The sequence below is a fragment of the Microcebus murinus genome, chromosome 14 (assembly GCF_040939455.1).
Source record: "Microcebus murinus isolate Inina chromosome 14, M.murinus_Inina_mat1.0, whole genome shotgun sequence".
NCBI lineage: Eukaryota > Metazoa > Chordata > Mammalia > Primates > Cheirogaleidae > Microcebus > Microcebus murinus.
In genome coordinates, this window is record NC_134117.1 from 53,155,786 (window position 1) to 53,174,006 (window position 18,221).

An 18,221-nucleotide genomic window follows, 5' to 3' on the forward strand; every position below is an offset into this window, starting at 1 on the left:
TAGGGTAGCACTGTCACCGGACACCTGTAGGTTCTGGTCTCATTTTGGGGGTGGGGTGTGGAGGAGAGGATGTGGATGGTATTTTCATTAAGTGAGTTTTCATATCCCCTTCCTTCAGGCTCCACGGACCTTGATGGAGAAATCAAGTTTCCGACCCAGGAAAGAGCCAAGGGGCAAATAAGTTTTAAGGGTCACCCAATAAAATCTCAAATCCCGCCTCTGGAGACACATCTCTGTGGTTTGTACAACGATCTGCAGGCCGACTCTCTCAGGGGCTCCAAGTGACCAAATGTGACCAGAAAGTTGGTTTTGCAAAAGGTAACCTGAAAGAGAGGTTGGTGACCTGGCGCGGACTGCGGCCCAACACCGGGCAGGATGAGACACTTACAAGGGGGCCTGGGTGCCGCCCCCGGCCCGGCCAGTAGGCGGCGCGCACGCGCCGTGGGGCTCGGTCGGGCCGTGCGCGCGGCCGGCGCCAGCGGGGCCGCGCACGCCGGGGTTCGGGAGCCAGGCCGGCGCCGCCCGGAGCCATTTCCGGGAGGGGCGGGGCCGCCGGCGGCGGGGCCTCCAATCTCGGCGGCGGCGGCAGGAGGAACCCGAGCCCTGCGGCCGGCGAGTCGGGCGCGCGCGGAGGAAGGGGCGCCGGAGGTGGAGCAGGGCCGGCGAGGCCGAGTGCCTGAGGGAAGGAGCGGGGAGCTGGTTCCGGCGTGAGGAGGTGGAAGGGCCGCGGCGGGCTCCGGAGGAGCGGGGAGGGCCGGAGCTGGGGAGCGGAGGCGAAGAAGGGTCGGGGACCGGGAGGGTCGGGGGTCGGCGCCCCGGGGCGAGGGGAGCGCGAGGGCCGGGCGGGGTCGGGCGCGCAGACGCGGCCGGCCGAGCGGCCTGGGGCGGGCGCGGGCTGAGGTCGGAGGAGCGCGAGGCTCGCCGGTGCGCGGAGGGAGGCGCGGGCCGAGCGGGGGGCGGGTCTGGACGCCCACTGCCCCGCGGGGCCGGAGTGGCGCGGTCGGCGGGATTCGCTGGTCCTTCCGACGCTAGGGCGGCGTCCTGAGGAGGGAGCGGCGGAGACGGGAGCCGGGCCGGTCTCCTTCGGGAGGGAGTCCGCTGGAGGCCGGACGCGGGTTAGGTTGAATGGGCTGCGCCGGGGGCTCGGACCCGGCTCCGGGCGGGCGGGCTGGGCGTTCCCCCAGTGTCTCCCGGGCTGGAATGCTTTGTGGGAGTCCGGGTCTGGATTCGTGTCCTCAGCTGTGGGAGGGATACCTCGTTGCAGCCGGGTTCTGATTCGCTGGGTTGGGGTTGAGTGTGATAGCTGCGAGTGAAATCTGAGTCTTCAGAGGAGGCAGAGAACCATAACTCGGCCGCCCTGGCGAGCCGAGGCGGGCGGGCGAGACTGTTGGAAGCTCTGGAAGTAAACAGACCTGGTTGCCTTTCACAGACACTGAAAAAGGGGAGCGCCGAAGGGACACGGCTGGAAGAGCAAGATGCCTAGTACAGACCTTCTGACGCTGGTGAGCTTTTGCAGACATCCTCCTGGCTAGATGGCACTTGTCCCCTAAGTTTTATTTTTAGTCCAAAGATGAGAATGAGTAGATTTCACCTCTGATGCTTGCTTTTGGTAGCTTTGCACGTCTGCCACCATTTATTTTGGATCAGAATGAATAAATGACTGAATTAAATATATGAATACGGTATATACAAGACTTAAACATTATTGAAGAAACCTTTTCAAAAATTTTTTATTTATTTTTTGTCCTCACTCTGAGTGCAGTGTCGTCATCATAGCACACTGCAGCCTTTAACTCCCTGCCTCCACCTCTGGAGTAGCTAGGACTACACAGGAGCACCTGGCCTGGCTTTCTTTTTCAAAATTCTTGCAGTTGGTTTTAATTTCTCCTTTCCCATACTACCAGAGCACTGTTAAAAAACCTCTGTTATTATCTTTTATCAGGGTCTTCATTAAGTGCTGGTCTCCCAGACTAGAGTATGATTCCCTGGAAGGCAGATATCATGTCTTATTTGTTTAGAGATGAGTAAACACCTATCATGGTGCTCTGAATATAGTAAATGATTAACAAATGCTTGTTGGATTGAACTAGTCTGCATTTAAGTTCTTTTGTTGGGCTGACAAGTATGCCTGCTTTGGTAGAGGCTGTTTTCTCTTCCCCTCCTGAGCTCTTTCTGTGCTGTTTGTTCACTGAGCAGGGAGAATAGCATTTCCAAATGAGCGTTTACCAAAATGACATTTTATTCTTCAGACGTTTGTGATTCTGTATTGGCTCTTTAGTGTGAGAATTGTGGAGAACCTGTAGCTTTCAAATAGCAATATGGAAGAAGTGTTTGTATTTAGTTTTTATTTAATAAGTTACTTCTGTGAGTCTGATATGTCTCTTTGTGCAAACATCAGTGATTAAAAAACAATTCCTTTCTCTATCCTTTTTTTTTTTCTTTTTTCTTTTGGCATATTATGGGGGTACAGATTTTAAGGTTTCAGTAAATGCCCATTTCCCCCCCTCCCCCCAAAAGTCTGAGTCTCCATCATGACCATCCCCTAGATGGTGTGCATCTCACTCATTATGTATGTATATACCCACCCCCCTCCCACCTGCCCAATACCCTATTACTGTAGTACCTATGTGTCCACTTAGGTGCTACTCAGTTAATACCAGTTTGCTGGAGAATATATCTGGTGCTTGTTTTTCCATTCTTGGGATACTTCACTTAGTAGTATGGGTTCCAGCTCTAACCAGGAAAATATAAGATGTGCTATATCACCATTGTTTCTTAGAGCTGAATAGTACTCCATGGTATACATATACCACATTTTATTAATCCATTCTTGGATTGATGGGCACTTGGGCTGTTTCCACAGCCTTGCAATTATGAATTGTGCTGCTATAAACATTCGAGTGCAGGTGTCTTTTTTGTAGAGTGTCATTGGACTTTCTCTATCTTTATCTTACTATCCCGAGACTTTGTTGTTGTCACTGGGAAATTGGCAAAAATTGGTAGTGATATTTTCTCATGCTTGGTGCTGACTTCTTATAGTGGCAAAACCTGTCAAGGCTGCAGGAGGAATAAAGGAGAGGAAAACTAAGCTGTAATCCATTCTGATTTGAGGTGGGCAACAAGAATGATTTTAGGTTGTATGTGAGAAACATAGATAAATACTTGGTTTATCCACAGATCCCAATGAAAAGTTTACTTAAAATAGTTTCTTGCCTCAAATTTGATGGATTTCCAGTGCCTAAATAGCCTTATATAATTTAAAATTATTGTTACAAGAGCACTATGATAGAAACATTGGAGATTATGAATAAACAAAAGAAACAAATTCCCCAACCCCACTCCAATAATTCTATCACCCAGAGGTAATAGATACTCCTAGTATCTTGGAGGGTTAATGCAGAACGACTTATAACAATTGGAAGTTTCTGGTTTTCCTCTTACAGCTCAGTTTATTTAGGTAAATTATAGATTCTTATATGTGAGTTGGATTTTTCTTCATGCACAGAGATGTGCTTATTCTTGGGCTCATGGGTTTACTTGAATACTCTGAGCAGTGATTACTTTTATTCAGAATATAAACTTTGAAATCAGTTTTGTTTTGAGGTATTTCTCTAGCTGTTGCTACTACCTTTCACTTCTCACTTGATAATCTAGAATATTTAGGGGTGTTACTTTGCCTGTGCTGTAAGGAATTAATTCACATACATATGAGTGGCCCTCGGCAATTATTTCTGAAGATGACATTATATGTTACATGAAGTGCTTTCACTAGAAAAGTTGTCATCCCTTCCTTGACTGTAATGTGCTATTTGGGGCTAAATGGTAAAGAACCAATGACCAGGGCTGGGTTTTCAGTAGGATACCAATCATCATGATCTGAATTCAAGATGTTTCTGTAACTGTTTTATGTGGTGTGTAAGAGGAGTTCTTGATGTTCCATTGAGAAGAACGAACCCAAGGGAAAGAAAAAATAATCTCAGTGCAGTGTAACATTTCATAGAGTCAGAATCAGAAATAATCTTAGAAATCATATGCTGCAACTTCTTATGTTGTACACACGTTGTTAAAAATGTTTCTGATACATGAGTATCCAGTCACGCATCCTTTCTGCTAGTGGAGTAAGATGAACAAAAGCTAGGAAATAACTCAGAGTAGACTCAGGAATAATAATTTAACTCTGGTAGCTAACATTGAGTGTATTTTACATGTTAGGTGTAGGAATAGATACTCTACATACTCAGTTGTCACAAAAACTCTTTGGAAAATATGCTAGTATCTTCCTTTTTTACATAAAAAACTAGACTTATAGAGGGTAATCACAGCAATTAAGTGGTGAAGCCCTCCCTTTTACCTGCTTTGTGACACTGCCTCTGGCAAGGGACAGAGGTTGCTGACCATTGCAATTGATGAGACAGGGTTTGTATGGAGCAGGAGGGGTAGGGTAGCCCCTCACTTAAGGTGCATTTGGAAAGTGGGGGAGAGAAATCGTTTGTCTTCTAGTATAGCCTTGTCTGAAAATACATGTTTTATTAGAAAATGTTCTTATTTTCCCTTACATTACATTTAGGGAATTATATTGAAATTAAGAAAAATTTGTCTATAGGTATAATGTGATAATGTTTTAATTTCACTTCGGCATAGTAAAAGGGCATTACAAGATATTTGTAACAAGAAGGCAGCATTGGATCATAGAGTTGAAAACCACCTGTGTGCCATGAGGGAAAACTTGAAGATCACCTGGAGTCTTTTTATAACAAATTTCAAATCTAGACTGAGAAGCTTGGGCTGTCAGCCCTCAGTGCATTCCTGCTCTTAATTTTGTCCTCATTTGGTTAGGGTATTTAGCTGGCCTTTTTTCCCTTTGCTCCTGTCTGACATGTCATGGACTGTAATACTTTCCACTTAGGTCTCACAGAGAATAAAATGAGTACATGTGTTCATCTATTGAGAGTTGAGATGCTTTCAGAGGGAATTCAAGTCCAAGGATTTTGTAGCCAGCCTTCTCCACTGTGGCAACTATTCATTTTATCCATGTTGTCCTCCTCAGTGCCAGGGCGTGGGATCACTTTACAAGTTGCCAAATACTTGTAGTTTTTAAGGAAAAGGTGCTTTATAAAGCCAAGTCTACCCCCTAGGTGTCTTTTCTCTTTTCCCATCAAAGGTTATGAATAAATTAACTGGTATTCATAGATGAATCAAAGTTAGCATATATAGGCTAGTAGTGCTGAATGGAGTTTGAGTGATACTTGTTTATCTAGGGCAGTGTTTCTCAATCAGGGGTGATTTTGCCCCACAGGGATATTAGGCAATGGCTAGAGACATTTTTGGTTGTCACACCTGAGGAGTGCTGCTGCTATCCAGCTAACATCCTGTGATGCACATAGTCCTCCCCAACCAAGAGTTATCTGGCCTAGAACATCAGTAGTGCTGAGGTTGAGAAACCCTGGTCTAAAGTTCTTTAACTTAGATAATTGGGTATCTGTGTAGTCTATGCTTTCATATGGGTGGGGGAATGAGTCATTCCTTGCAGTTTAATGGTTCTCTTGCAGTGTTACTTGGGGTTATTTTGCCCAGGGGTTAAGCCCTGCCGCTCTAGAATATGTGTTAGGGAGTAGATAGCATGCCCTTCTGCTGCAGAGCAAAATTCTTAAGAAATGCTTTGCTTTGCAGTATTTCTATGGTCCTCTTTTCATGTTTTGAAAGCAGCAGGCCTTTCTCAGTTTTGTTTTTTGGGTTCAAAAATCTAATCTTTCCAGATCTTTGAGCTTTGTCTTTGATCCTGGAATCTTTCTCAATAAACTGAAATACTGACATTAAAAGCTCATTTCTATTATTTCAACTTTTGTCTTGTTTGTAGGATTAGCTAGAAGAAAGGGAAAATTCATTGGGACTGAGAGATAGGACATTTAAAATTTTGTTGACATTTGAGTGACCATTATAGGATGAGCACTGTATTTGGCATTCTCCCAATCTTATAAATGATAAAATAATTTCTCTAGCCTTTGATCTAATGAAAAGGGGAGTTATTAATAGATAAAATCTAAATCCTAGTATTTGGCTTAGTTTTGTAATCTTTGTCAGGAACTTTTAGTAACATTTACCTTTTTAATTAGGTTTTGCCCAATCTAATATTACATACAGTTTGTACACATTGGTGGCAGAATTGAGAATCAGCCAGGGCTTAAGAATTTTCCATAGAGAATTGATTTGTAGTGAGTCATTCTGTATGTGTAAATATACGGAATCCAATTACCATGTGGTGTGGTGAGGGAAGCCATCTGGGAGGATGGAATAGTGAAGGCTGAAAGTAATTTGCTGGATATGTCAGTCATTTCCTGGCACACTTCAGCAGTGCAGTTGAGGAGATCTAGGGCCTATTTACAAAGTCTGAGCAGGGCTAAGGAAAACCAACAGGGGATGGTGAAACATCTCAGGGCTGGCCACAGGGGAGTTGTTATTACTCTTAGGCCTGAGAGGGCAGCGGTGGGAGTGGATTCTGGAATGCTGAGAGAGTTCTGCCAAAACAGGGGGTACCCTGTAGGAATGCAGTCACTGCCTACCAGTGGCCAGCAGGAAGGGAATCAAAGGGAATGAATACCTCAGACTCTTTTTCCACCCTCTCATCTCCGGCTGGAGCCTTCCCTTGGTCCAGCCTAACTGGAGATGAGAAGTTAAGGAAGCGTGGTTGATTTAATTCATAGAGGGCAGCCTCCTGAGGCACATTGCAGAGTTGGGGAAGGCTGGATAGAGGATCTGGAGAAGAAAGGGAGAATACCCAGCATGCCAAAGTAGAGGTCAAGTTAATTTTAAAAGGCACAAGTGAAGAGAGCATTCAAGCAGAATCTTGAAGACAGATAGGGTATTGATTATTATAGAAAAGGAATGTTCTCACTGATACAATAACAGAAGGATAGATTCAGAGGCAAAGAGTTGCTGTAGCTTTGGCAAGCCCAGAGCTGCTTTGTGCCAGTAGTAGCCTTAGAATCTTAATTGCTTGAAGGGCATTTAGAAGCCCTGTAGTCTAGCTTTCTTGCTGCCTAGGAATCCCTGCCACAGTGCCCTGTCAGGAGTGCATGCTGAATACTTTCTCAGGGAGTTCTTTCCACTGTTGGACCACTTGAACTTTTAGAAAGCGTTTCATTTGTCCAAATCCATGAATGGATCAGTTAGAATTAGATTTGACTGTATGTAATGGAAAAACTAAAGTAATAGAGATTTTTAAAAGATATAAATGTATTTCTTTCTTTGTTTTTTTGCTTTTTTGAGACAGGGTCTTACCCCATCGCCTAGGCTGGTCTCAAACTCCTGGCCTCAAGCAGTTCTCCTGTCTTGGCTTTCCAAAGTGCTAGGATTAGATCACAGGTGTAAGCCATATTTCTGTCCATATTTCTTTAAGAGAAATGTGGAGTAGGCAGTTCCTGACCACCTATCAGGTTCATGTTTCATTCAGCAGGAAGAGGGAAGGGAAGAAAAAGGGCTTGCCTTCCTTTTTAATTAAAATGCTTTTGGAAGTTATATATACAGAAGAGTATATAAAGCACATATCTACATTTTAAAGGATCATAATAATGCAAACAACCATAGCAGGTTAGGAAATGGAACATTTACCCTCAAACCCATATACCCTATCCTGTTACAGACAATCCCCTTCCCTCTTCTCTGGGGATAAGCACTCTCCTGATTTTTAGAATAGTTATTTCTTTGCTGTTTTTCCCTTTTTTTTCAATAATGTTACTACTTGCGTATGCATCCCAAGTTTTGTTTTTTAACTTGATGTAAATGGATTTATATGTATTTTTGTGATTTTTCCTTTGTTGCTCAGTATTTGTGAGATTCGTCCTTGTTGCATGTAGTTTAGTTCTTTCATTTTGATTGCTGTGTGGTAGTTCATTGTATTACTAAACTGCAATTTATTTATCCATTTTACTTATAAGAGACATTTGGGGCCGGGCGCTGTGGCTCACGCCTGTAATCCTAGCTCTTGGGAGGCCGAGGCGGGCGGATTGCTCAAGGTCAGGAGTTCAAAACCAGCCTGAGCAAGAGCGAGACCCCGTCTCTACTATAAATAGAAAGAAATTAATTGGCCAACTGATATATATATAAAAAATTAGCCGGGCATGGTGGCGCATGCCTGTAGTCCCAGCTACCCGGGAGGCTGAGGCAGAAGGATCACTCGAGCCCAGGAGTTTGAGGTTGCTGTGAGCTAGGCTGACGCCACGGCACTCACTCTAGCCTGGGCAACAAAGCGAGACTCTGTCTCCAAAAAAAAAAAAAAAGAGACATTTGGGTTGTTTCCAAGTCAGGGCTTTTTTGAACATTAGCATTACAAAATTTCTTGTATATAACAAGTGATAACAGGTGCAAGAGTTTTTCTGGGATTTATACCTAGGAGTAGAATTTCTGGATTGTAAAGCGCATATATCCATCCCTACCTTCACCAGACAATACCAAACTTTTCTAAAGAGGCCTGTACAATTTAGGCTACAATCAACAGTATATGAGAGTTCTTGTTTCTACCCAACTTGACAGATATGATATTTATAAGGCTTTTTGTATTTTGCCAATCTGCCAATTTAGGTAGGTGAATCTAATTGTGATTTCCATGTGCATTCTCTCTGATTACTAATGAGGTTAAATACTCTTTTTAAATGTTTAATGACCATTACCATCCTGTTTTGTGGCTGCCTCTTCAAGTCATATGCCTTATCGATTTTTTAGCTTTTTCTCCTTGTTCTGTTAGATTGTGTTGTATATTTGCTGAGATTTTGTTACTAGGTGCATACATATTTAAAATTGTTACATCTTGGCACTCTAGCCCCCCACTCCCAATAGAGTGAAACTCTGTCTCAAAAAAAAACAAACAACCAAAAAAAAAACCAAACAAAAAAATTGTTACATCTTATTCAGTAGGTTGAGCTTTTTATCTAATGCTTTTTAACTTAATACAATATAGCTACTTTAACTTTTTGTCATTAAATAGGCAAACCATAAATGTTTGATGAATGAATTGACAGTTATATAGGCAGAAACTGCAGAACAGTCCTCCTAGTCCATTATTCTGGCACAGTCATTTATACATCAGTGATTTGTTCTGTTCTACCATGAAGTGAATAAATCACTTTTTTAAATAAATCAGTTTTGAATAAAAAATACCATAGGGCTTTCCTTTTAGAGGCATAATTTGCATACAGTAAAAGGCACAAATCTTAATTATACAGGTCAATAAATATTTGTATATGGGTACACTGTGCTCACTACCTAGATCAAGATATAAGAAATTTCCAGCATTCCAGCAAATTTCTCATGTTCCTTCCCAGTTGATACATGCCAAAGGTAATCATTCTTTTCACCATAGATTTGTTTTGATTTTAAACTATATAAATGGAAACGTACAGTATATCTTTTGTGAGTGGCCTTTTTGCTTAACATTGTCTGTGAGATTCAGTCATGCTCTTATGTAGCAGTAGCTTTTTTCTTTTTTGCTTTGTAGTAGTATAATACAATTGTTTAAATATATTTCAATTGATTTGTTCTATAGTTGGTGAACATTTATGTTTCTAGTTTTTTGGCTATTATGTGACATAGCTACATTCTTGAACATACCTTTTGGTAAACATAAAACATAAATAAATCCGGTGTAAGGCAGGAGGATCATTTGAGTCCAGGAATTTGAATCCAGCCTGGGTAACTTTGCAAGACCCCATATCTAAAAACAAAAGACAAAACATAAATACAATTGCTGTGTCGTAATGTTTTCTGTCAAACAGGTTTCCAAAGTGGTTGTACCAATTTATACTCCTATTGGGTTTTCATAATAGATAACTTGTGGATTTAGCTTTGGGCAGCAAATATTAAATTTCTTTTATATGCACACTACACATTGGCAAGAGCACTGAGATATCTTTCCTGAAGCTGTGTAGGCACTTTAAAAATGTGAAATGCCCTTCCTTTTCTGTTATTTCTTCAGAGAGTATAGCTTACTGCATTCTTTTTTCTCTCTAGTCTATAAATATTGATAAATATTTCATGGAAACAAAGTTTTGTTCTTTTTGAGTATTAAAAGGGCCCTGTTAAAGGCAGAATTTAGTTATAAAACAATATTTATAAGTTAATTCTGAGGCTAAAATCATAATCCTCTGTACCTCTTTAGAATCTAAGTAGCTGTTGTGATATATCACACTTTAGGCTCAGTATTTGGGAGACTATGTTCTCTGGAGGCTTTCTCTGGAGGATTTAAGTTCATTCTTTTGAACTGCATTTTGGCAGATGGGTCTAAAAAGGAATAGATCAATCCTGTATTGAATTCCAGTCTAAATGGCACAGAGTCTTTGAGAGAATTATGGTAAATAGAAAATTCTGTTTTCAAACTCTATTAGAAAGGGATTTAGGGCAAATATGAGAATTCCATGGTAGGCCTGCTGCTTGTCTGGCTATTGAGCCAGGGTAGAAGAAAGCCTAGGACTATGTAACACAGCCCTTTTTGAAATCATTTTCAAATGCCTTCCTAAGAGTCATCACCATAGCAGTCAACAGCAGTCTATTTGGAGGACTGAAAATATATAAGTTTATGATCTGTAAACACAGTAGGTAACTGATTTAATCCTGTTCTGTAGGTAGGTAAGAGGGCACTGCAATCTTCTGATTGATATAGTAGATTGTTGAAGGTTAAGAGTTGACTTAACATCTTTCTTACAAAACTGAGGAGCAGCTCATTACAAGATGTATTTTATTTCTACTGTCTATAAGAAAATACAACATAGGCATGGAAATCAAACAACTTATAGCCTCTCCCATCTCCTTTGTGACTTTGCTTGGACTCTGGGAAGGTTGCTCTTCCTTGCTATTTAGTCAAGAGGAAAGAAAAATGTTTATCTTCACAGAATTCAAATTCACTAAATGTTCATTATCTGAATTAATTTTCTATTACTTTATTTCATTTACTATTCACAACAACCCTGTGAGTGGATAGTGTTATCTTTTTTCCTTGAAAAACTTTTTGTTGTATAAGAATGGCATCTATAATATTTTTGCAAATGAGCAAAATCCAGTTGCATAGAGGTTCACTGAAGTGCCAAAGGTCACACAGCTTCTAAGTGAAAGCTGAAATTACAGTCGAAGCTTTTGATTACCAGTCTCGACTTTCTAGAACACCACAGCTGCCTTTCTGTAGATACATTAACATGACTCTCAGACCACAGGAGTGGTGATGATGTGTCAGTTTATGGCAATTCTCAGAGGTGATGGTCTTTTTTGATATCTGGGTAGTTGCTGTAGTATATGCTTAGGAATTGCCAAAGAAAAATAGTGGTTTTTAAGAGTTTCATCATTTACTAGTTAGTAATTCTGTTTATAAATTCTTTAAAGATATACCTTTAGACAAGTTATTCTTAGATATTTACGGTTGCTTTCATTTGGAGTCCAGAGCTTTACTCTCCGATTCTGGAATTGAAGTTGCTGCTATCTTTGGCCCATTTAGAAGCTAGAAGCTTTTTCAGAAGGCCTTTTTTTTTAAGCCTGTAAATCCAAAGAATCTTAGGTGATTGGTCTTAGCTGAGAAAACATTTGGTGAACACAAATGGAATTGCTGGGTCATGATGCACTTTTAAGTGTATAACACATTGTTTTTTTGTATGTTAAGAATTGTGCAGCCATCACCACAATCAATTTTAGAACATTTTCCAAAGAAACACAGTGCTTAGCAGTCACTTCCTTATTTCCCTCCAGTCTTTAGTTCTAGACAACTCTCAGTCTTCTCTCTGTAGATTTGTTTAGGATAGTAAATGAAATCATACAATACATGGTCTTTCATGATTGACTTTTTTCACTTATCATAATGTTTTTCAAGGTTCATCCCTGTTGTAGCATGGGTCAGGACTGCACTTTTTATTGGAGTTATAGGGCCTTTCCTACAGAATCTTAAGTAATGGATATATCCAATAGTGTCTCTTTTGTTCTCGCCTACGGGAGACATAGGAATCTTGGGTTTACTTCACATATAATGGGACCCTTTGTCAATGCTAAGACCACTTCTATGATTCATTGTAGAGCAGAGGGTATTAACTAGGCAATGTGGACCCCAGTGACTGGCTTTGAGGATGTCTTGAACTCTTCAACTCTTTGTAGTTATTTACTAAACTTTATGTTTGCACCCATTTTTGGGGTTGGAGGGAGTTTGGGGAACTGTGAAGATCTCTAGCTTTTGTTAAAAGGTAATTTTAACAAAATAAAATCCTGACTCTTGTACAGATAGAAAATGAACACACATTAAAGATCATAATGAGGAAACCAGGCAGCTATTATAACTGGTTCAAAGGTAAAGTCCAAAGAACAGACATGTGTATAGATCAGGAATATTGAAATTAATGTACGAGTGGAGGCAAAACTTTTTTCTTTCCTAGGGAGAGGGAAGTCAGTTCAACCTTTACTGGACCTCACAGAATTTGCATAGTTATAGATGAAGATTAGTTTGCATTGCTCATTGCTATCTACTTTTAGATATATAAACAGCTTCCTTATAATCAGAATCAGGTAACCTGGAGGGATGTCCTAGATAATGTATAATTTTCTATTGTAAGCACATTTCCCTCTGCACTTTAAACATATTATCAAAAAGGCTGAAACTCTTCTAATTATTAATTTTAAATTAAATTCGCTCAACTGTTTACTTCAATTTTTAAAAGCAGCTCTGTGGTGATTTTGAAGGTAGACTTTCCAAAGGGTGTTTATGTAGGTTAAGGGTCAGTCGGGGACCCAGGCATAAACTGGTCCCTGTTTTATTCTTTATGTGAGAAATCTCCAGAGAAATAGCTTTTGCAATTTAGTTAAGCCGAGTTGCCAGCCATGAGAAGGGAGGTCAAACATGCCCAAGTATGCCCTATTCCTTTTGGAGTTATTTTTTGTAACAATAAGACACAAAGTCATTAATAAGCCTAAGGCCATGTAAGACAAAGGTTAAGCCATACCTGCAGGTCATCAATTTACTTAACAGATCATGTAAGTCTTAGAATATGTGCTGTATACATCCAGTGACTTGTCTCTGATTAACAGACTTCCTTAACTTAAAACATTCCAAGCCTGTAGACAAAGCTTCATTTCTTTAACCAATTACAAATCAAAGAATCTTTGACCTACCTATAACCTGTAATCCCCCGCTTTGAGTATCCTGCCTTTTGGGGCCAAACCAGTGGATGCCTACTTATGCGTAATTTCTGTCTCCCTAAAATGTATAAAACCAAACCACGGCAAGACCACTTGATCAAGACTTTTTGGGCATGGCTCTCTGGGCTATGGTTGCATATATTCTGCTCAGGATAAACCTCTTTAAATTATTTTACAGAGTTTGGGTTCTTTTCTGTTGGCAGGTTATACTTCTCAGCATATATTCAATATTTCTCATCTCTTATAGCAGTGTGACTATTGTAGGGAAAGGATTTCTATAAATGGTTATAAATTTGGAAAGTCTAGGTGTCTTAACTCCATGACAATGATAGATAATCCTATTATCATAGTGAGATAAGTATGAGAAGGGAGAACCTCAGATAACTTCTTCTCCAATTGTGATATACTTAGAGAAGTCAAGACTTCTCCTTTCTGTGTGAAGAATATGGAATTATTTGACTAGATCTTATTCAAGAAATTCTTATTTCTAGTCTTCAAAGGATGATGATCTTCATTTATACTTTGAAATACCTTTGTGCATGTGCACAGTAAGTTATTTAGCTAGTTATTGTCAGAGACTCCAGAAGTTCATAGCAAATTTAGCAACATACCATGTACAGATTTGCATAGAAGTTTTCTTCCCTTACCTCCTTGCCTTATTCTGAGAGTATATTTGCCTACAAAACCTATAATTGCTCTTTTACCTCTATCCCTCAGCATGTTCCTCTGCTTATTAGACTTAGGTTTATATGTTTTACCTTTCTCTTCTATTTTAAGCTCCCCCTCCTACTTTCTTTTGATGTATTTCAGAAACGAAGTGCTCAGAATTGTTACATGACAGAATCAGCACCTGTCTTTATATGATGCCTTGTCCTGACCACAAGTAAATAAAATGACCATTTAGCTGAGGGCTGTCATCTTTTATGAGCTTAGAAGCTTTGATTCATCTGTGAATGCACTCCTTGTGATTTGGGAACATTTCATGTATGTCTCATTTTTGTGGCCAGGATTGTTTTGCACCTCTGGAAAGGTGCTTTGCCTGAATACTCCAGTGCTAAGTCTAGAGCAGTTCGACTTAGTACTGCTGTGGAATAGTACTAAGCATACATATCTGACTCTTGACAAGGCGTGGCTGGAAGGGAAAATGTACAGTGTTAAGCTTTTGAAGTGAACTTAAGATGTAGATTGCTCGACTCACCCATAGTGGCATTTTGGGTGAAGTATATGTGGTTTGCTCTATATCTTCTAAGAAATGATGATTCAGTCTCTTCAAACAATTCTGTATCACAGTCACTACTGGCTACTTGGAATGTCTGTTTGGTCTTGTTGCTCAATTCTTACTTCTTCTTTAATGACCCAGGGGACTTTTCCCTTTGGGATTGTGATCTGGTTTTGATGATAAACTTTAGTGCCTTTTGAGGCTCCGAGGACAATAGTGTTTTCTTACCTTTTTACTTTGCACTTTGAAGTTCTGCAGAATGTGATATGAAAGAGAATCAGATTCAGTTAGCTTTGTTTTCTGTTTTTAGGGCAGAAATGAAGTAAGAATAAATATACTAACCTTTTGGGTCTCTCTGTATTTTAACTTCACTCCCTAACCTGAGTCTCAGTCCTTAGAGTACCCTTTGATTTTAAGACTCTAAGGCAGTGGGTGAACTGGATAAAACCAGTTTTTCTTTTCCTCAACAGCCCATTCCTGCTTTAAAGCTCAGATTTCTGGTTCTTCTGGAAAAAGTATTGGGTGCAGTTATATTAAAGGTGAAGGAAGGAAGAGGAAAACAAATACTTTTTTCTTTGCAGGGTTGCAGGGTGGAAGATTTTGATTTTCATTAATGTCTGGCCAAAGAATAAATATTAACCAAGAACAATTAGTTGATTTCTAGTGTATTGACATGACTGGGCCCTGACTTTAATGCTTCCCAGGAAAGCTTGGTGGATACCTTTTTCCACCTGTCTGAATGCTGGGAAGCCACTAAGTTTGGTGACTAGGTCTCAGTAGTATGTTAAGTCAGCTATTGGGTAATTCTTTTGTAAAAGAAAGGGATGGGAAGAGAAGAGATTCTTAACCAGAGATGCCTGTCAGAATCACCTGGGGGAGGTTTTACAAAATACACATTTCGGGGCTCTATCTGTACCAAATGAACTTCTGAGTGGCATATTCTGAAACATAATACTTGGGTGATGTTGATGTACCCCACTGGTTTAATGGAAAGAGTATTGAACAAGAACTTTGATTCTCTTTGCCTTTAGTTTGACCCTGGGGAAGGCACATTTTGATATTAGTCTTTGTGCCTCAGTTTCTTCATCATTGAAATGGGGTTGGACAAGGTGTTCTCTAATGTTCCTTCGAACAGTAACATTTTGTGATTTTGAAGACAACTCTTTGAAGTACTTTTCAAAATAATTTCTTTCAGTCTTTCTTTTGGAAGCAGATTAAGTAATGTGAGTGTAAGTCTCTAGCTGAGAGAAGAATGAAGTTTGCAGTTTGCGAAAGTCACTTAATAGCAGTCCACATCCTAAAAGTACGTAGCCTTTGTAGGACATTGTTCAGGTAATTTGGCAGTGTTGTTTGTCTTAGTTGGAAGAGTAGTGATTAATCACTTCTATGAGAACTGTCTATTTAGAACCTGTTTATCTTATGATTTGTACCACTGGTAGTTTGGTTCTGGAAAACTGGGCAGTGGAAAATATGGAAAAAAGAATGTATTTTGAGCAAGAAGATTTGAATCCTGGCTCTGCCAGTTCTGAGTTGTGTGATCTTTGGGCCTCAGTGTCTTCATCTGTGAAGGATGGATTCAGCTCTGATAGCCTGCTATGTAGCATATCTTGTGAGTTTGTCATAAGAGTGCTAGTGTGTGCAGAGTCTGGTTACAGATAACCAGCCATTCCCCTCTGCAGATTCAGTCCACTGCCACTGTGTCTTGTTAAGCTTGAATGGGAGAGATGTGGGAGACAGGACGCAGAAACTTCCTAGGAGCTTGCAAAACAAAACTGTCAAAAGTATATACAGTATTGTAATTATTTCACTTTATTTAAATAAATGTTGATGTCCTACTAGGGTGGAGAAACCTGTTTTAGGCAGCATAGGAGATATAGATAAGAGGGAGGTATGCTCCCTCTTATTTGTATTCTTTTCAGCTCATGGTACCATAAGAGAGTTCATATATTACAGTTGGATTATTCTCCCTTACCAGGGTTGAATGCTTTGCCTCTGGGACAAGTTAACTCACCATACAATTGGCTAATGCAGTTTGGCCCTGATTGACTTTTGAGAAATAACCTGAATTGAGGCCTACTGGATATTTGTCACATTAGAGATACAAAAAAGACATTGTATTATGGTGTGAAAGTGAACCTTCTGTAGGAAAGTAGCTTTCCCAGAACCTGATTTTACAACGAATCTCCAGAGAGCAATAAAATCGTTAAGGCATTGCTGTTTTGAATGCTTCCGGTTCCAGGCGTCTGTTGTGGCCAGTAATGCACATTCAGACAAGCAGGCAGTTTCAGAGTACAAGTTGTTATAGGAGCTGAAGAAAAGTAGCTTGTGTTTACTTTACTTTTGACCATATAACAGTCACTTACTTGGTGCTGTAATAATCCACTGAGCAAAATTGCTACATTTTCCTTGGCAGGAACTGTCTCTGTGGCAGTCCAGAATTGATTAGTGGAGTGAATCAGCCTGACAGTGGGGATGTTTTTCTTTGATCTTCAGCCTGATTTTCTTTAATGTGAGCAGAGCAGTAAGGAGAAAATACATTAGAATATCTTGTTGGTTTCTCTACTGTATAACTCTTTAGTTTTCTTTGGTACTCTTCTTTTAGGTCATACTTTTCTGGTTAATGTTCAGATATTAACATTGTTTTGAAGCCCTGAGAGATAGTCCCAGGCATCTCTTGGAATTCAACTCAGAGTGTCCCGACTCTGCTGCTTTCTGTCAGTTTGACAGAGCAAATCACTTAACCTTTCTTGACTTCAGTTTTCCCAGTCTATAAAGTGATACTGTGTGTCCTTAATCTAAGAGCCTTGTGAGACTATAAAATGCAAATAAAATAGCATGAAAGCCATTTAAAGTTTTAAGTTGTGTAAATATTACCATGTATTCTCTCCAAGTAAGTTAATGCTTTTGAAGTGCTTCACCCTTTTCTGTGCATGTTGTCATGGCCCGTTTGAGCCTTCTCTTTCTAAATTAGTTTTAGTCTCTCTCTAGTCAGGTGGTCACCTAATCTTTGAGTTTTAAAGAGAAAAGAAAGTTTTCAGTGAAACAAATGGCTGAACTCTCTGATCCTTGTAAAATAGTGTCTGCACAGAGTAGGCACTTAGGAAATAATTGTCAAATGACTCAAACTCCTAAATAGCAGTAGGCATGTCTATACCAGTGACAGTATTGCGGGGTAGAGCTCTTTCTAGGTTGGCATGTCTGAGGGGCTGCCTGAATGGAGATGCCATTGCTTTTGAATAAAACAAATACAGGTGGTGTCTTAGCCCATTTTCTGTTGCAATAACACAATACCACAGACTGGGTAATTAAGTTTATTTGGCTCACGGTTCTAGAGACTGGAAAGTCCAAGAGCATGGCACTGGTGTCTGATGAGGGTGTTCTTACTGCATAATAACATGGCAGAAGGACAGATGAGCATGTGAGCCAGAGAGGATAGGGCCAGAACGTCATCCTTTATCATTAGGACCCCACTCCCATGATAATGGTGTTAATCCATTCATGAGGCCAGAGCCTTCCTGATCTAAACACCTCTTAAAGGTCCCATCTCTTAGCACTGTTACCATGGCAGTTAAATTTCAACATGAGTTTTGGAGGGGCTATTTAAACCAAAGTGAGTAGTTAGCCCTATTGCTTAATGGAGAAAAGACTGTATTAGCTCCAAGGAAAGACACATCATCCAGTGTGGGTCTGGAAATGTTTGCCAAGATGGCTTTTCTCTTTTAGTCATATTCATTTGTAGAATGTCTCTTTAGGCATTACTTGGTAATCAAGAAATTTAATGAGGAAGAAATATCACTGCCTAATTTTTAGTTGATCAAGAGCTACATCTGTTGTCAAAGAAGGT

The 18,221-nt window shown here is 40.3% G+C and overlaps 1 protein-coding gene across 1 annotated transcript in view; it reads left to right on the plus strand.

Moving 5' to 3' along the window:
* Positions 1-536: 536 nt before the first annotated feature.
* Positions 537-18,221, plus strand: part of SGPL1 (sphingosine-1-phosphate lyase 1) — a 57,980-nt gene continuing 40,295 nt past the window's right edge. Inside the window, exons 1-2 of the mRNA XM_012762596.3 lie at positions 537-715; positions 1,430-1,502. Of these exons, the coding sequence (XP_012618050.2) occupies positions 1,476-1,502 (27 nt within the window). The 5' untranslated portion in view covers positions 537-715; positions 1,430-1,475. The remainder of the gene's footprint in view (positions 716-1,429; positions 1,503-18,221) is intronic.